Below are 16654 nucleotides of genomic sequence, written 5' to 3'. Positions count from 1 at the left end.
TTTTCTAATAAAAAGGAGGCCCAAAATCCACTGGGTGCTCCTTTGCTTCTGAGGCCGGTGCTTCAGTCCATTACCACACTAGGGCCACATGTGGGATATTTCTAAAAACTGCAGAATCTGGGCAATAAATATTGAGTTGCGTTTCTCTGGTAAAAACTTCTGTGTTACAAAAAAAATAGAATAAAAATGAATTTCTGCAAAAAAAAATGAAATTTGAAAATTTCACCTCTACGTTGCTTTAATTCCTGTGAAACGTTTAAAGGGTTAAGAAACTTTCTAAATGCTGTTTTGAATACTTTGAGGGGTGAAGATTTTAAAATGGGGTGACTTTTTGGCGGTTTCTAATATATAAGGCCCTAAAAGCCGCTTCACAACTGAACTGGCCCCTGTAAAAATAGCCTTTTGAAATTTTCTTGAAAATGTGAGAAATTGCTGCTAAAGTTCTAAGCCTTGTGATGTCATAGAACAATAAAAGGATGTTCAAAAAACGATGCCAATCTAAAGTAGACATATGGGGGATGTTAATTAGCAACAATTTTGTGTGGTATAACTGCCTGTCTTACAAGCAGATACATTTACATTTAGAAAAATGCAAATTTTTGCAATTTTTCACCAAATTTTGGTGTTTTTCACTGGTAAATATTGAATTTATCGACCACATTTTTCCACTATCATAAAGTCCAATGTGTCACGAGAAAACAATCTCAGAATCACTTTGATAGGTAAAAGCGTTCCGGAGTTATTACCACATAAAGTGAAATATGTCAGATTTGAAAAAATGGGTCTGGTCCTGAAGGCCAAAATGAGCTTGGTCCTGAAGGGGTTAAGACAGAAATACCCACAAACAAGCAACAACTAAAGGCCCGGCAAAGCATCACAGGGGAGGAAACCCAGCGTGTGGTGATGTCCATGGGTTCCAGACTTCAGGCAGTCATTGCCTCTAAAGGATTCTCTACTAAGTATTAAAAAAGAAGAACCATTTTATTTATGGTAATGTTAATTTGTCAGATTACTTTTGAGCCCCTGAAATGAGGAGTCTGTGTAGAAAAATGGCTGCAATTCCTAAACGTTTCACCGGATATTTTTGTTCAACCCCTTGTATTACACCTGAAAGTCTACACTTCAATTGTATCTCAGTTGTTTCATTTCAAATGCAATGTGGTGGCAGCGGAGCCCAAATCATGAAGATTGTGTCACTGTCCAAATACTTCTGGACCTAACTGTATATACCTACTATTTGAGAAATGTGAGACAGAACTAAAATAAAAACGATCCCTTGTCGCTTATTCAGCAACACAATGCATTGAGCATCCAGGCAATAGGGAAGCCACAGTTTGTGCCTACCCTGCTTTTTTATGTATGCATTTATATAAAAAAAACAAATAAAAAACATTTTCTGGATTTACCTAAGCATGAAAAAGAATAAAACAAAAGATAAACAACGCGGACTTTATTAAGAAATTGTACATGAAGAAAAAATTGTATAAATTAAACAGAGAAACTCACGGACAAAGTTTTCACAGTCAAGCGCATATTTACAGCAAACATCCAATGGTACGACGCTTCAGGTAAGACAGGCCTCTGATACAGAGCTGCTCCCAATGCTTAAAACCCCCAAAAGGCTACATTTCGCATACGTTTTAAACTTCTTGTCACGTATACCCTCAGTTCTGTTTTATAGGAACACATTTGATGACAAATCTTTTCACAGACTGAATTCATATGTTCAAATGTATTCAAAACCATAAATCACATTAATCGAATGTATTCAGAATGCACAAGGAGAGAAGGTCTCCCATTTCTTAGTTCTTTTAATTGTCAGAGTCAATGTCACTATCTCCATGAATTGATGCAAACTCTTCGCTGTCTTCTTCATCTTCTGATAACTGGATCTGACGGAGTACATTGGGCCCATGACGCTCTTCTTCATCTTCCTCTTCTTCTGACAGCTCATAGCCTCCAATGCTACTGAAACTGGTGTCCCTGGTGTTCGATTTTGGGTCAGGCTCCTCATAACTTCCATAACTATAATATATAGATCAATGTGACTCATAAGAATTGTGGATATTATATTAACTTACATATGTAACTGGGATAAACACGGTTTATGGCAAGTGCGATAACCACAGAGAGGACAGTTCAGTTTAAAAACCTTGCTAAGGCCTCATGCACACGGCCGTGCCCGTAATCATGGGCCGCGATTGCATGATTAATACGGTCCGCAATTACGGACTATTTATATGGTCGTGTGCATGGGGCCTCAGACAGTAAATAAAAATACAAAACATGACTTGTTTCGAAGAGAAATACCACAACTGCCCATAGGCTGTGTGTGGTATTGCAGCTTAGTCCCATTCAATTTTAAAAGGACTGAACTACAATACCACATATAAATGATGGACAGTTCTGATGGTGTTTCTGGAAGAAAGCAATATATATATATATATATTTTTTTTAAATCTCATGAAACCCCTTTAAGATCGGTTACAAAAGAGGATTGAAAAGAAATGCAAAGGGCGGCCTATGCAGGGTCTGCCAAACTACCCAGACCGTAGAGATCAGCAAGATGGAAATAAGAAGCGGGTATTTTCTTCAGTCTCATATGGCAATGCCCACAAATATAGGAGATTTTACACTCAAACTAAAATTCATTCATAAACTCTATAACCAGTGTCATGAGATCTACAGAACTATCTAAGGGCTTTTAGACAACCCTATTTAATCCAATAAAACCAGGCAGAATAAATCAACGGATCACTAGCTACACTGCACATGGAATAATCTGTAGTGTATGGGAATAATTTGTGTATAGGAAACATAGCAGAGCTGGAAATGGTTCGGAGGTGGGTAACCAAAGTATTTAAAGGGGTTTTTTGAGACACTAATATTGATGGCCTTAGGATAGCACATCAATAATTAACATTTAAGCGGGGGTCCAAATTCTGATCAGCTGAATGAAGGGGCTGCAGTGCTGCAACAAAGGGCTGTTTAATAATTTTACCAAGGGTCGAGAATGCTCAACATCTAGCAGGTCTTCACAGCAGAGGTTTATTTTTCTTTTATACAGTTAGGTCAGGTACATGCTGTGGTGGTTAAAATATTAAATTAAATCTGGAAGCCGTTCTCCAATAACAGTCCAGGTTATTTGTAGTGGACTGTCTGAGATGGATGTATGATCCAGGGACTTATTCTAAATCTCGCACTTCCAAGATTAAAAACCTAAGGGTATTACAGCCATTTAATAGTGTGCCGAAAGAAACTACATCTCATGAAAAGCAAAACCCTGATTAATTGCTACAGGTAACTGATGTTTTTTGGTAAAACAGTTTTTGTGCATAATTACCTGACTGTATTAGGGTATGTTCACACGGCAGCCTCCGTTACGGCTGAAATTACGGAGCTGTTTTCAGGAGAAAACAGCTCCGGAATTTCAGACGTAATGGCATGTGCAGGCGCTTTTCGCTGCGTCCATTACGGACGTAATTGGAGCTGTTTTTCCATGGAGTCAAGGGAAAACGGCTCCAATTATGTCTCAAGAAGTGACAGGCACTTCTTTGACGCGGGCGTCTTTTTTACGCTCCGTCTTTTGACAGCGGCGCGTAAAAAAAAATGACCTGCGGCACAGAACATCGTAAAACCCATTCAAATGAATGGGCAGATGTTTGCCGGCGCTTTGGAACCGTATTTTCGGACGTAATTCGGGGCTAAAATGCCCGAATTACGTCCGTAAATAGTGTGTGTGAACCCAGCCTTAGGGTTACAAGTTTCTGAGAAAATTACAACCAATTTATAAAAGAACTAGATACAGTCTTTCCTTAAAACTTTTGCTCAATCCATGATCCACTCCTGGCTTCACAAAAAACTGCACCGAACAACCCAGTTTAAATCTGGCCTGATGGTGAACGTTGTAAACGTTGTATTTATTATTTTTTTAAATGTGTTAGATATGGCATTAATGGGAGTCTGTCATCATTTTATCGCCTCCCAAACCATCACTTCCCCAACTTGAATATACAAAACACTATATATATATATATATATATATATATATATACACACACATACACACACACACACACACACACACACACACACACACACTAGTACAGAAGACCCATTACACGGGTTTGCTAGCAAAAGGAATGCAGTGGTCTGTTTGTATATATATATATATATATATATATATATATATATATATATAGCAACAATTCCAAAAGACAAGACAGCACTCCAAATTCAGTGATAGATAGGATCACTTTAATCACTTCTTGCGACATTTCAACCCTACTCAATGGGGTCTTTCTCAAGCAATGTGCACCCGATACTATAGATAATGGTGCTGCTTCTATATATATATATATATATATATATATATATATATAAATGCTGCCTATAGCTGCCCCCACACAGTACAATGCCCCCCATATCAGCTCCTCCCACAGATAATGCCCCTCATAGCTGCTCCTCCCACAGATAATGCCCCTCATAGCTGCTCCTCCCACAGTATAATGCCCCTCATAGCTGCCCCCACACAGTAGAATGCCCCCCATAGCTTCCCCCACACAGTATAATGTCCCCCATAGCTGCCCCCACACAGTATAATGTTCACATAGCTGCCTCCATACAGCATAATGCCCCCTCCCTCCCATACACAGTATAATGCCCCCATATGTACGGACCAAATAGAAAAATAATAACATACATACTTACCGATCCTCGTTCCCACGACGGGTGGCGGATCCTTTGCCTCCTCTGCACTGTGCTTAGTGTGCTGTAAGCGGCTCGGCGAAGGCAGGCGCGATGTAGTGAAGTCATCGCGTCTGTTTGCACCGAGTCACTCAAATCGCACAGACCGGAGAAGGATCCTCCACCCGGCGGGGGAACGGGGATAGGTAAGTATGTATATTATTATTTTTCTATTAGGTCTGTACATATGGGGGCATTATACTGCGAATGGGAGGGAGGGTGTGCATTATACTGCGTATGGGAGGGAGGGTGTGCATTATACTGCGTATGGGAGGGAGGATGGGCATTATACTGCGTATGGGAGGGCGGGCATTATACTGCGTATGGGAGGGAGGGTGGGCATTATACTGCGTATGGGAGGGAGGGCGGGCATTATACTGCGTATGGGAGGGAGGGCGGGCATTACACTGCGTATGGGAGGGCGGACATTATACTGCGTATGGGAGGGCGGGCATTATACTGCGTATGGGAGGGAGGGCGAGCATTATACTGCGTATGGGAGGGAGGGCGAGCATTATACTGCGTATGGGAGGGAGGGCGGGCATTATACTGCGTATGGGAGGGAGGGCGGGCATTATACTGCGTATGGGAGGGAGGGCGGGCATTATACTGCGTATGGGAGGGAGGGCGGGCATTATACTGCGTATGGGAGGGAGGGCGGGCATTATACTGCGTATGGGAGGGAGGGCGGGCATTATACTGCGTATGGGAGGGAGGGCGGGCATTATACTGCGTATGGGAGGGAGGGTGGGCATTATACTGCGTATGGGAGGGAGGGCGGGCATTATACGGCGTATGGGAGGGAGGGCATTATACTGGGTATGGGAGGGAGGGGGCATTATAGCTACGCCACTAATCACTCTAATCTCCTTCCTCAGTCTTCTGGCTGTGGGCGGAGCTAACTGTCGGTTGGGATGTGGGCGGAGCTCTATGTGAGTTTCGGACGCCACGTCCTTCTCGGTTATATAATAGATATTAATATTATATATATATATATATATATATATATATATATATTTCACTCTATTCACCTTATGGTGCCATTCTACTTCCCATGCGAAATCTTTTGAGATCCATTTCTAAATGATAACCAATCTTGCCAGAAACAAACTCTTTCTAATTAGTTTGCTACGACCACAGTCTTTCAAAAGACAGGAGATGCCAAAAAGCATTGATACGATTGGAACCTCTTTCCGAATTAATTTAAAAATAGATGCTGCTACTGCACTCCAGTATCTATGTAGCTTGGGACAACACCACATGAGATCCGCTTGATGAATATCGCATTTCTGACAATTATAGTTATTCCTTAACCCCATAACCTTTAAAAGCTTCAGTGTATAATAAAGTCTATGATTGATCATAAAACAAATAAATCGGTGATCGTTATTTAATGATGCCTCTATAATAGGTTTATAAACTAACCCCCAATTGATCCTAATCCCAAGATCCTTATCCCATTTTCCTTGTGATTTAATATGATTTCCTTGATTCCTTAAAGGGAATTTTTATATAGAGGACAAAAGTCCTTTCTTAGGGCTCATGCACATAACCATAGTAGTGTGCATGGCCCGTCATTTGCGGCTTGGACGTAGTGTCACTCGCGGGCCGACCGCAAATCAAGGGCCACGCACATGGCCGTGTACATTCATTTCAATGAGCATGGACCGCAAAATGCGGCCGTAATAAGACATGTCGTATCTTTTTGCGATCCAGGCTCCCGGGCCGTGGAGGTCGTGTGCATGGGCCCATAAAAATTAATGGGACCGCAATTCACCTGCATGTGAATTTGTGTGCATGAGGCCTTACTTTTTAAACATTCTAATGATTAAAGAGGTGTAAGAACAAACCGAGATTTATATTTAATATATTTAAGGCCGTCACACTCCCCAATATTCCTGTTGTCCCATAGAGGAGTGACTTCAATAAAGATATACATTTTTTCAATGAGTTTGACAGCATCCCAGACCCGCAGCTGGTTATCATAAATAGACATGAGTCCCAAATCAGGGGAATTAAAAACCCCAGCTTCCAGAGCTTCAAATATATTAGACCAATTGTCCCCTAGTGTTTTCAACAAAAATCTATTATTACCCCAAAGCCCTCCCAGTCCTGAAACTGTTGGAACTGAGAAGCTAAAAAGTACTTCCTCCAGTCAGGAAGGGCAAAGCCCCCTTTGGTTACCAGTAAGGGGAAGCAGAGTATTTAGTGAGATTTTTAGTCCTGCATTTTACATGGTTCAGGACACTTCCTGAATTGGACACTTCACCCGGAGGAATAAAAGCTCTTTTTATTGTTCACGATGGGCTGACTTGGGAAACATAGTTATGTTTGAAAACCTCATCCTTCCCTATACAGCAGTTTGGGAGGTGAAGATGTGATGACAGACTCTCTTTGTCACATAGATTGCAGAGTTCTTACATACCTTTTTTTCTACTGTGGAGGTGCAATACATAATATTTTACTGCGCGTTCAACATAAGCAATTTCATGCTGAGTGATCTGTTCTGACACTATATAGATGACTTGATAGCTGCCACATACCTGATATTGCTGTCTTCCAGCCCTTGTGAGGTCTCCATTCCTTCCCCATAGGACATCATACTTTCGTCGTTCTCCATCCCCAGTCTGGTATTCTCCTGCATCATCTGTGGTTGCTTAGGTCGAATTCCTCCTGACTCAATGTCTGAATCACTGCCACTCTCACTAAGCTGGATGGCTGCAGACAATGAATATACAAAAATGGTAAGAGATCACACTTTACAATGATATTTGGTAATATTTGATTTCCCAAACTGTGCTTAATGTGAACAAAACAAACTTGATATTAAAAGTAATTTTGAATGAATACATACACAAAACTATTTATTACAACTGTTTATATCACTCCCCATACAGAACATCATCACTGTACATGAAAACAATGTACTAACATGAAAAGGGATTATCTCCTTCCTCATCACTTCCATCATCATCGTCTTCACCATCCGACATCAGTAAATCCTCATATAATACACTGGCCTGAGGATGCTGCACTGTGTTCTCGTCTTCCTCCGCCAAATCACGATCAACATCTTCAACTTCCTAAAACATTTTATGGGATAAAAACGGAATGAAGTCTTGTCTTAAGCGTGTTTGCAAACGGGTCATTACACCTTTAAGGGAAAACTTACAGGGGCTGGAGTTTTAGGTTTCCCATCATCATCATCGTCATCATCATCTTCAAATCCTTCAATGTCAATATCAGAGTCATCTTCTCCTAGACGGTGTCTTCCTAGTCTCATCTGCAGATAAAAATGGCAAATGCAAAGATGGCAAAAACACCAGAACTTCTTAAAGAGGATCTGTCTCTAGTTTAGTAATGCCCAATCTCATAGCTAATCTAATAGATGCTGTCACACTGATAATTCCAGTGAACATCCTGTACAGAACGATTATTTGAAAAGTTAGGAGCTTTTTTCTAAATATGCAAATGAGGCTATACTAGTCAAGAGGGGGTCAAGAGGGGGTCAAGAGGGGTCAGCGACCTCACAGCCTCTGACGCTGTCCTATCGGCGTGAAGCTGCTTCACACAGCGTGAGAGACTGAGGCTGGAGGGAAGGGGGATCACTTCAAATAGCTGTATCTCCGCCTGTGGACCACCTAGAACAGAGGTTCTGATGGCATATGAAAGATACGATTTTAATCATTCATACGGCACCAGACAGTTCTAGCTGTGAAACAACTAGAGATATCACCAGTTGAAAACACAGTCGGGAATGGAAGCTGTATACTATATGATCACGCTGTGATGCTGGGCTAGGAAGAGGAGGACTGTATGCTGATTGGACAGCGTCATACAGAAAACATTACACCGCCCAGAGTGAAAAGAAAGCGTTATCTCCCATTTGGCAAGTAGAGCCAAATTATCATATTTAGATAAATGCTCATAACTTTGCAAATAAACGTTTTGTTTTTTTACATTACACTGTAGTTATCAGCATCATAGCGCCTATTAGATTAGTTAGGAGATAGGGAATTAATAAACTAGTGACAGATCCGTTTTAAAGTGAGCCTCCAATTACAGAAAACGTCTGGCATGTCCGGGATCTATGAGCGGTGACTCCTACTAACAGCTAAAACAAAGGGACTCTGCTTAATACGGGATAGGTGACAGACTTGCATTACAGTTAACTCAAGAAATAACTTTTTTTTTATCCTAAATGTTAAACTACAATGCTAGCTTTGCAAATAAACTGAAAAAGTAAAAGGATAAAAAAATAAAAATAAAAAGGATCACTGGTTTGTAGGAAAATAGAAAATAAAGCAGATCCTTTCTTACCAAGCTTCTCCTCCCCAGTGAAGCTGTAGCTGCTTCTGTGGCGGACAGATTGCTTTCATCCGGGTAGAAAACACCTTCCTGGGACATGCTGAGCGACGTGTTTGTATCATAGTAGTCAGGAGGCTGAAATTGAACAGATAAATGTATGTGGAGTCATTCCACAAAAAGTTCTTATTACTTAAAGGACATTCGGGAAATTGCTGTATTTTCATAGCTTTAAATGGGTATTCCAGCCAAAATCATTTATTACCTAACCGTTACGTAGGTGATAAATGTTAGATGAGTGGGTTCCGACCGCTGGGACCCCCACCGATCGCTAGGCTATTTCTATCAGTAACATAGACTTTGACTAGAGCGGCTGGGCATATGCTAGACTGCCGCTCCATTCACAATCCTCCTAGTTGCAGTCGTGTGGCTGAGGGAAACTGGGGACCGGGGTCTCCCGTTCTAGCTATCGGTGAGGTCCCAAAGGTCGGACCCCCACAGATCTGACATTTATTACCTATTCAGTGCATCTTCCACTCTTGATGCCTTGGAACACTTGTGCTAGGATACCTTGAACCATGGTGCAGCCACATTGCGTCTCATCTGTTAACATACAGATGTCATCTAATGCTTTGCATACCACATTATGGAACGTTACTATGTGACATTTTATCTAATATTGACATCTATCTAGCTCCAGACAAACTTAAAGAAGTTGTGAATTATTATAAATCAAGCCCTAGAGTTGCTTATTAGAAAACAATTTTAAAGCAGCCTCTTCAAATGGCAAAATTTTATAATGTGGCCGCATTATTAACAGGTTCCCAACTGCTGGCTGTTTTTTTACGGCCAGCGGTCAGGGTCTCTGAAGTCCGCCATATAGACTAATTACGGCGGCACTTCATAGAGTGTGCACGCGCAATCGCGTGCACACAGCCGTGCCCTGGCTGTTGCCAACAGTCCTGAGCACTGAGCAGTGTCAGGAGCCAATCTTTTGGTCCCTGAACATGTGATCGCTGTGACAACCAATCACAGCGATCACATGCATTTGTATGTAAATATAGTGTGCACGCAATCGCGTGCACACAGCCCTCTGCCTATGCTGTTACTAACAGCTCTGGGCACTAGGCAGAGTATCAGGGACCAATCTGATGGCCCCTGAACATGTGGTCGCTGTGAAAACCTATCAAAGCGATCACATTTGTTTTATTTTGACATTTCTGGCAGCAAATCTCCTGCCTCTTTTCTTCTCCTCACACATTGTTTCAGTGTGACAAGAAGAAGAGACTCGAGAGAATTGCTGCGAGAAGAATACTGTGAAAAAAAGTGTTAGGCCTCATGCACACGACCGTAAAAACACCCGTTATTGCGGGTCGTTATTACGACCCGCAATAACGGGCTCATAGGCTTCTGTTAGCCACGGGTACCTTCCCGTTTGCTCACGGGAAGGTACCCGTGCCGTTAAAAAAGATAGAACATGCCCTATTTCATGCCGTAATAACGGCACGGGCATCCCATAGAAGTCTATGGGGCTCCCGTAATCATGGGTGGCTGCGTGTGTTCACCCGTGATTACGGGAGCGTTGCGAGGTGAGGCGAGGTCAGGGGACTACCCGGTCTGCAGGCCACAGCCCAGTGGCGTAACTACCGCCGGGACTACAATGAAAACTATGGCAGAGCGGGGAGGTATCTCCCCTCTCTGCCATAAACAAGACATGTATCCCCTATCCTGTAAAAAATAAAAATAAAAGACGTTCATACTTACCGACAACTTCCTGCTTCCTCCAGTCCGGTCTCCCGCCCGTTGCCTTGGTGACGCGTCCCTCTCGACATCCGGGCCGACGTCCTGGATGACGTTTCAGGCCATGTGACCGCTGCAGCCAATCACAGGTCAATCACAGGCTGCAGCGGTCACATGGACTGCCGCGTCATCCAGGGATGTCGGGCTGGATGTGAAGAGAGGGACGCGTCACCAAGACAACGGCCGGGTAAGTATGAATTTCTTTAACTTTTATTACAGAAAAGGCTGTCCCTTCTCTCTATCCTGCACTGATAGAGAGAAGGGGCTGCCGATTAGTGCAGTGCTATTTTGCTGCCAAAAACGTGCTCGTAAATACGGGTGGAATACGTGTGACACCGGACCCATATTTACGAGCACGGGTTCGTAAATACTGGTGCAAAACGGGTGGAATACGTGTGACACCGGACCCGTATTTACGCCAGTATTTACGGGTGTGAAAAAATACGGTCGTGTGCATGAGGCCTTACACTGTAAAACATTCTCTGTATAGATTTCTATCTATCTATACAATCTATCCATCTATCTTTTTTTCTATCTATCTATCTTTTATTATATTAGAATACGCAGGTAGGGAATATAGAATTTATATATTATATATATATATATATATATATATATATATATATATATATATATATATATATATTATATATATTATTCACACATACACAATGGAAAAGCAGCAGCACTCACAATGCAATTCCAAGCTGGTCTCAGGTGCAAGCAGGTAATCCCGATCCGGGGGATATAGATCAATATTGAAGAAAATCCCACAGCACTCCGTGTTAGTGAAAAAATGGTGGTTTATTAAGCCAGCACAAGCTGCTTGTGCTGGCTTAATAAACCACCATTTCTTTCACTAACACGGAGTGCTGTGGGATTTTCTTCAATATATCCACACACATATATATATATAGCAATAGCGGTTTATTTTTTTGTTAGCGGTAGTGTAGATATATATATATATATACCAGTTAGTTTGTGTTTATTAAAAAAAAAAAAAATTGTGTGTTTAGTTAGTGTTAGTGACATTTATGGCGAGGAAGTTATTTAGCGCTGAGGAGGCATACGCCATGCTGTGATCAGAGTCTGAGACCGCATCAGAGATGGCGTCCGAGATGGAACCTGTTTTAGGTAGTGACGATGATAACGTCACTTCAGGTTCATCTTCAGGGGACGTTGTCCCTGATGCAGTTGAAACTGCAGAACATGGAAGTGCAGGGCCTAGTAGCGCTGTAGCACAGGACAGCCTGGTCCCTCCAGTCCAGGCTCTTGTATGGGCACCTGCTCCATCTTTTGGTTCCTAGAATCCACGGATTTACTGCCAGTCCTGGCATAACTGTGGACAATACAAATTTTGTCCAAATGGATTACTTCCATTTATTTTTTACTGACGACATCCTTAATATGATTGTCCACGAAACTAATTTATATGCCGCTCAGTATATAAGGCAGAAACCTTCATCCACCCATGCCAGAGATTGGACGCCACCAATTTGCAGGAATTAAAAAATGTTTTGGGGCTCATCCTAAATATGGGTATTGTTAAAAAGCCCTCCATTAGGTCTTACTGCTCAACAAGACCCGCCCAAGCCACCCCAGTGTATTCTGCAGTAATGCCCAGGTCTCGTTATGAGACAATAATGAGGTTCCTCCACTTCAATGACAACGCACAGGCCCCCCCAAGTACCGATGCAAACCGTGATCGGTTGTTCAAAATAAGACCACTGATAAATTCCCTCAATAATTTATTTCTGCAACTCTACACCCCTGAGCAGAAAGTAAGCGTGGACGAATCCCTCCTCAACTTCCATGGAAGACTTAGCTTTCGCCAATATCTGCCTTCCAAAAGGGCAAGCTATGGCATTAAGCTCTACAAATTGTGTGAAAGCGGGTCAGGATATACTACCGCCTTCAGGATTTATGAAGGGCGGGACCGCTCAATAAATGTTCCTGGATGCCCCCCTGATCTTTCCACCAGCAGTAAGATTGTGTGGGAGATAATGCAGCCTCTGCTTCACAAGGGGTACCACCTGTACTGCGACAATTTTTATTCCAGTGTGCCCCTGTTTAGGCATTTGCATGCTGCAAGGACTGGGGCATGTGGTACCATGCGCAAAAACAGAATTGGTTTTCCGTAGCAATTAGTGGGGAAGCGCATGGTAAAGGGGGACTCCTGTGCTTATGCATCTGAGGAATTGCTGGCGGTCAAGTTCAGGGATCGCAAAGATGTGTATGTACTAAGCACAATTCATACCGCAGGAACAGTGGCAGTGAGGGAAAGGGGGGCAACATCGGACAAGCACAAATCAGTCAGCGTGTCCGAATATAACAAGTACATGGGGGGGGGGGGTGGATTTAAGTGACCAGGTTTTACAGCCCTATTTAGTAAAACGCAAAACAAAAACCTGGTACAAAAAAGTGGCCATTTATTTGTTACAGGTGGCCATCCACAACTCATTTGTGCTCTACAAAAAAACCAGAGGCAGAGACACATACCTGGATTTCCAGGAGAAAATAATTGAAGGCCTCATTTTTGACGTTCAGGACACCAGAGAATGCCCCAAGTCTGAGGATGTCACGCGACTGACTGAAAGACACTTCATCACTTGCACTCCCCCAACACCAACTAGAAGCAACCCTCAGAAAAAGTGCCGCGTCTGCAGAAAAGACGGGCACTGCAAAGATTCCCGATATTTCTGTCCCTCACAACCAGGCCTGTGCATTGAGCCATGTTTTAAATAATACCACACGGCTCTGAATTATTAGATTTTAGTTAATTAGTTGAAAATATATTTGCCCTGCATTACTTTTTTATTTTTCCAATGATTTTACTCCAAGGGTGAGGGAGGGAATGGGTGGGTGGGGGGTGGATGTCATGTTTGCATATTCTCTAAAGTTCATCTGCTGGAGAGCTCCATTTGCATAAACCTGCAATTTCTTATTTTAGGAAACCCCAAAAAATAAATTCCCATTATACCCCTAGATGAATATTTTGGGATTTCTGCTTCAAGAGCAGATATTTTGGAAGTGTTATAGAAACTCTGTTGAGTTTTGTAAAACCAGCTTTGAAAAAAGGCAATTAGTGAAATAAGCTTCTTCTATCGTCCGCGATCCTACATCTCTATGTGATAAATAAGACACACATATTTGGTATCCCCATGCACAGGAGAAGTGGCAGAATGTGAAATGAGATTAATTTTGACCGTGGTCTATACTGTGTGTGAAAAATGCTCATGTAAACGAACACATTTGCTAAAAAAAAAATGCAAATTTTATTTTGTTCCTTCTTATTCAAGAAACTTTCAGAAGAAAACTGGACTCTCTAAAAATATGATAAACCCCTTGAAGGAAACCTTGTGGGGTCTACTTGTGTGAATTAAGTCATTTATGGGGTGATTCTAATCTTTCAGCAGCATTACGCCCCCCAGAAAACAGTATGCTGCTATAAAATCAAATGCAAAATTCCTGGACCGAAAAGGCCAAATAGCCTCCTTTTATGCCAAGCCCTGGCACATGCCCGCACAGTGAATAAAAAAATTAATTGTTTCCACAGCACTGGACTGCAGCTGGGTGCACGCCTCAATTGGACCTGGTCCACGGTCCTCAATATCAGGCAGACTTTTTTCAAGCATGCTTGAAAAAAGTCCTGTTGGACTGAAACGTCGCACGGGTGAATAAACTGCTGATGCTTTTTGGAAGTGCTGCCACACAGTGAATAAGGCACACATATTTGGTATCCCCATGCACGGGAGAAGTGGAAGAATGTGAAAGAAGATTAATTTTGTCAATGGTCTATACTGTGTGTGAAAAATGCTATCATAAACTGACGCAATTGCTAAATTCTTGCATTTTTTTTTCCAATTTTGCCCACTTTAGAGAAGAAAATAAAAATGATGTATACTGGCCACTAAAACAAAGCCCTATCTGTCCTTTAAAAAGAGTGTAAAATTCAAAGATGAACTTTATTCACCTGCAGAGTTATAGTCATCTAAAGAAGCGCATAGCAAAATTGTGACATTTTCTCTGGTCATTTAGCTGTAAAACAGCCCAGTCCTTAACCGGTTAAATTTTGCCATTTGAAGAGGCTGCTTTAAAATTGGACCAATAAACGTTGGGCACCCTAATGAATGATACTGACTGACTATATTACTCATAGCATCCCTGTACTAACCTGGGGAGTGTAGGGTCCAGGAGTCATTGGATCAAGGCTTTCTAGATCAGCATCATCTAGAGCAGCCTCTTTAGCTGTGCAAATGTCCTTTTCAAGTTGTGTCAAGTGCTCATCATACTGATACAGAGAGGGAACAAAGACCATACATTAGTCTACAATAGAAAAAAAAGTGTACGCATGGTTGACTTTAAAATCACCCAAAATCTGCTTACCTCAGCCAGAGTCTGGCTACAAACATTGACTATTTCCTGTGCTGTTTTACTATACTGACTGTCAGGCCCTGTGTATAAAATAAAACATGTAAGAATGTTGTGTAACCACATTCACAACGTGATAATACATCAATAAATAAAAACAAAAAAATCCTACAATAAAAAATAAATAAAGAAAAAGTACCTAGATAATAAGGTCCAGCCCTCTGGCCAGAATTCTAAAAATTTCCTCCAATAGAAGTTTTCAGGTGCCCAAACACATCAGATGAAAGTCGGCAAATCTGGTGAGATAATGCGTAAGGGTCTGTTCACATCAGCGTTGCCCTTCGGTTGAGGGGTTCTGTCGGAGGTTTCCGTCGGGTTAACCCCTCAATGGAAAGGCAAACGGAAACCTTAGCTTCCATTTCCATCCCCATTGATCAGTCGACTGCGCTATTGATTCCGTCAAAACAACGGAACCCTGTCAAAACGGTGACCAATGGAAACCATTAACAATGTTTCCGTCACCATTGAGATCAATGGTGAGGGAAACGGAAGCGAAGGTTTCCGTTTGCCTTTCCGTTGAGGGGATAACCCGACAGAAAACCTCAGACGGAACCCCTCAACGGAAGGGCAACGCTGATGTGAACAGGCCCTAACAGATGCCCAATCCTCAGAACCTGCTGCTTGGGGGATCTGGCAGCGGTTTATTCCCATCTCATTAAAATAAACACGCACACTCAGCCGAGCGTGCACGTTAATGGTGGAATCTGGAAAAATAGCTGTTCAGATATCAGATATCTAAAGTGTATGGGCACCCGAAGAAATCTAGGGAGTTTCCCAAAACATTACAAATTATTTGAAGAAACATTTAATCCGGTGCTATATTCCATATGTTTTTGTCCATCATTCAAGCCAATTTAAAGTAGGAGCATCACTAAGAACTTACCATTGTATTTTATACTGTTTGCAGAAATGAAATTAACATCAGCCAGGAAAATTTCCCGATTTTGATATTTGTGTTTGGATATGTTCTAGAAACAAACATGAACACAATTCATCAGTAAGTTTCACAGGGAAAAAAGTTAGCAATTAGGACTTTGGCAATGAGCATTTCTCCACAATTTCAGCTTACATTTTTTTAAAGGGGGATAGATTTTTATTTATCTCATACACACGCACAGAAACATTGCCAATTATCATTTTTGTGCATGTTTAAACACAATGATTATAAAAGCTCTAGAAAAGAGATGTCAGAAGAAAAATATATTCATTTTTCCATCGGTTTCCCTCCAAGATCCCGCTTTTGTAGTACCCATGTGCATTAACGGCATGTGTCTCAATATAGAACAGTGGTGCTATGTAATTATGTATCTCTACCCCCTTTATAAGTACAAGAAAGTGACAGATATAAAAATGCTCATGTGTGCAAGGCCTT

General features: G+C 41.8%; 1 protein-coding gene across 3 annotated transcripts in view; it reads right to left on the bottom strand.

Annotated features, from left to right (window-relative positions):
* Nucleotides 1–1435: 1435 nt before the first annotated feature.
* Nucleotides 1436–16654, bottom strand: part of TAF1 (TATA-box binding protein associated factor 1) — a 77631-nt gene continuing 62412 nt past the window's right edge. For all 3 annotated transcript variants that reach the window (XM_075835705.1, XM_075835704.1, XM_075835706.1), the window contains exons 33-40: nt 16166–16250; nt 15238–15305; nt 15026–15142; nt 9067–9189; nt 7919–8029; nt 7679–7829; nt 7290–7464; nt 1436–2025 (exon numbers count right to left, since the gene is read on the bottom strand). In XM_075835705.1, the coding sequence (XP_075691820.1) occupies nt 1812–2025; nt 7290–7464; nt 7679–7829; nt 7919–8029; nt 9067–9189; nt 15026–15142; nt 15238–15305; nt 16166–16250 (1044 nt within the window). In that variant the 3' untranslated portion in view covers nt 1436–1811. The remainder of the gene's footprint in view (nt 2026–7289; nt 7465–7678; nt 7830–7918; nt 8030–9066; nt 9190–15025; nt 15143–15237; nt 15306–16165; nt 16251–16654) is intronic.

Source organism: Rhinoderma darwinii, chromosome 8 (genome assembly GCF_050947455.1).
Source record: "Rhinoderma darwinii isolate aRhiDar2 chromosome 8, aRhiDar2.hap1, whole genome shotgun sequence".
In the NCBI taxonomy this organism is placed as follows: domain Eukaryota; kingdom Metazoa; phylum Chordata; class Amphibia; order Anura; family Rhinodermatidae; genus Rhinoderma; species Rhinoderma darwinii.
This window is presented reverse-complemented; position numbering and strand designations above follow the sequence as displayed.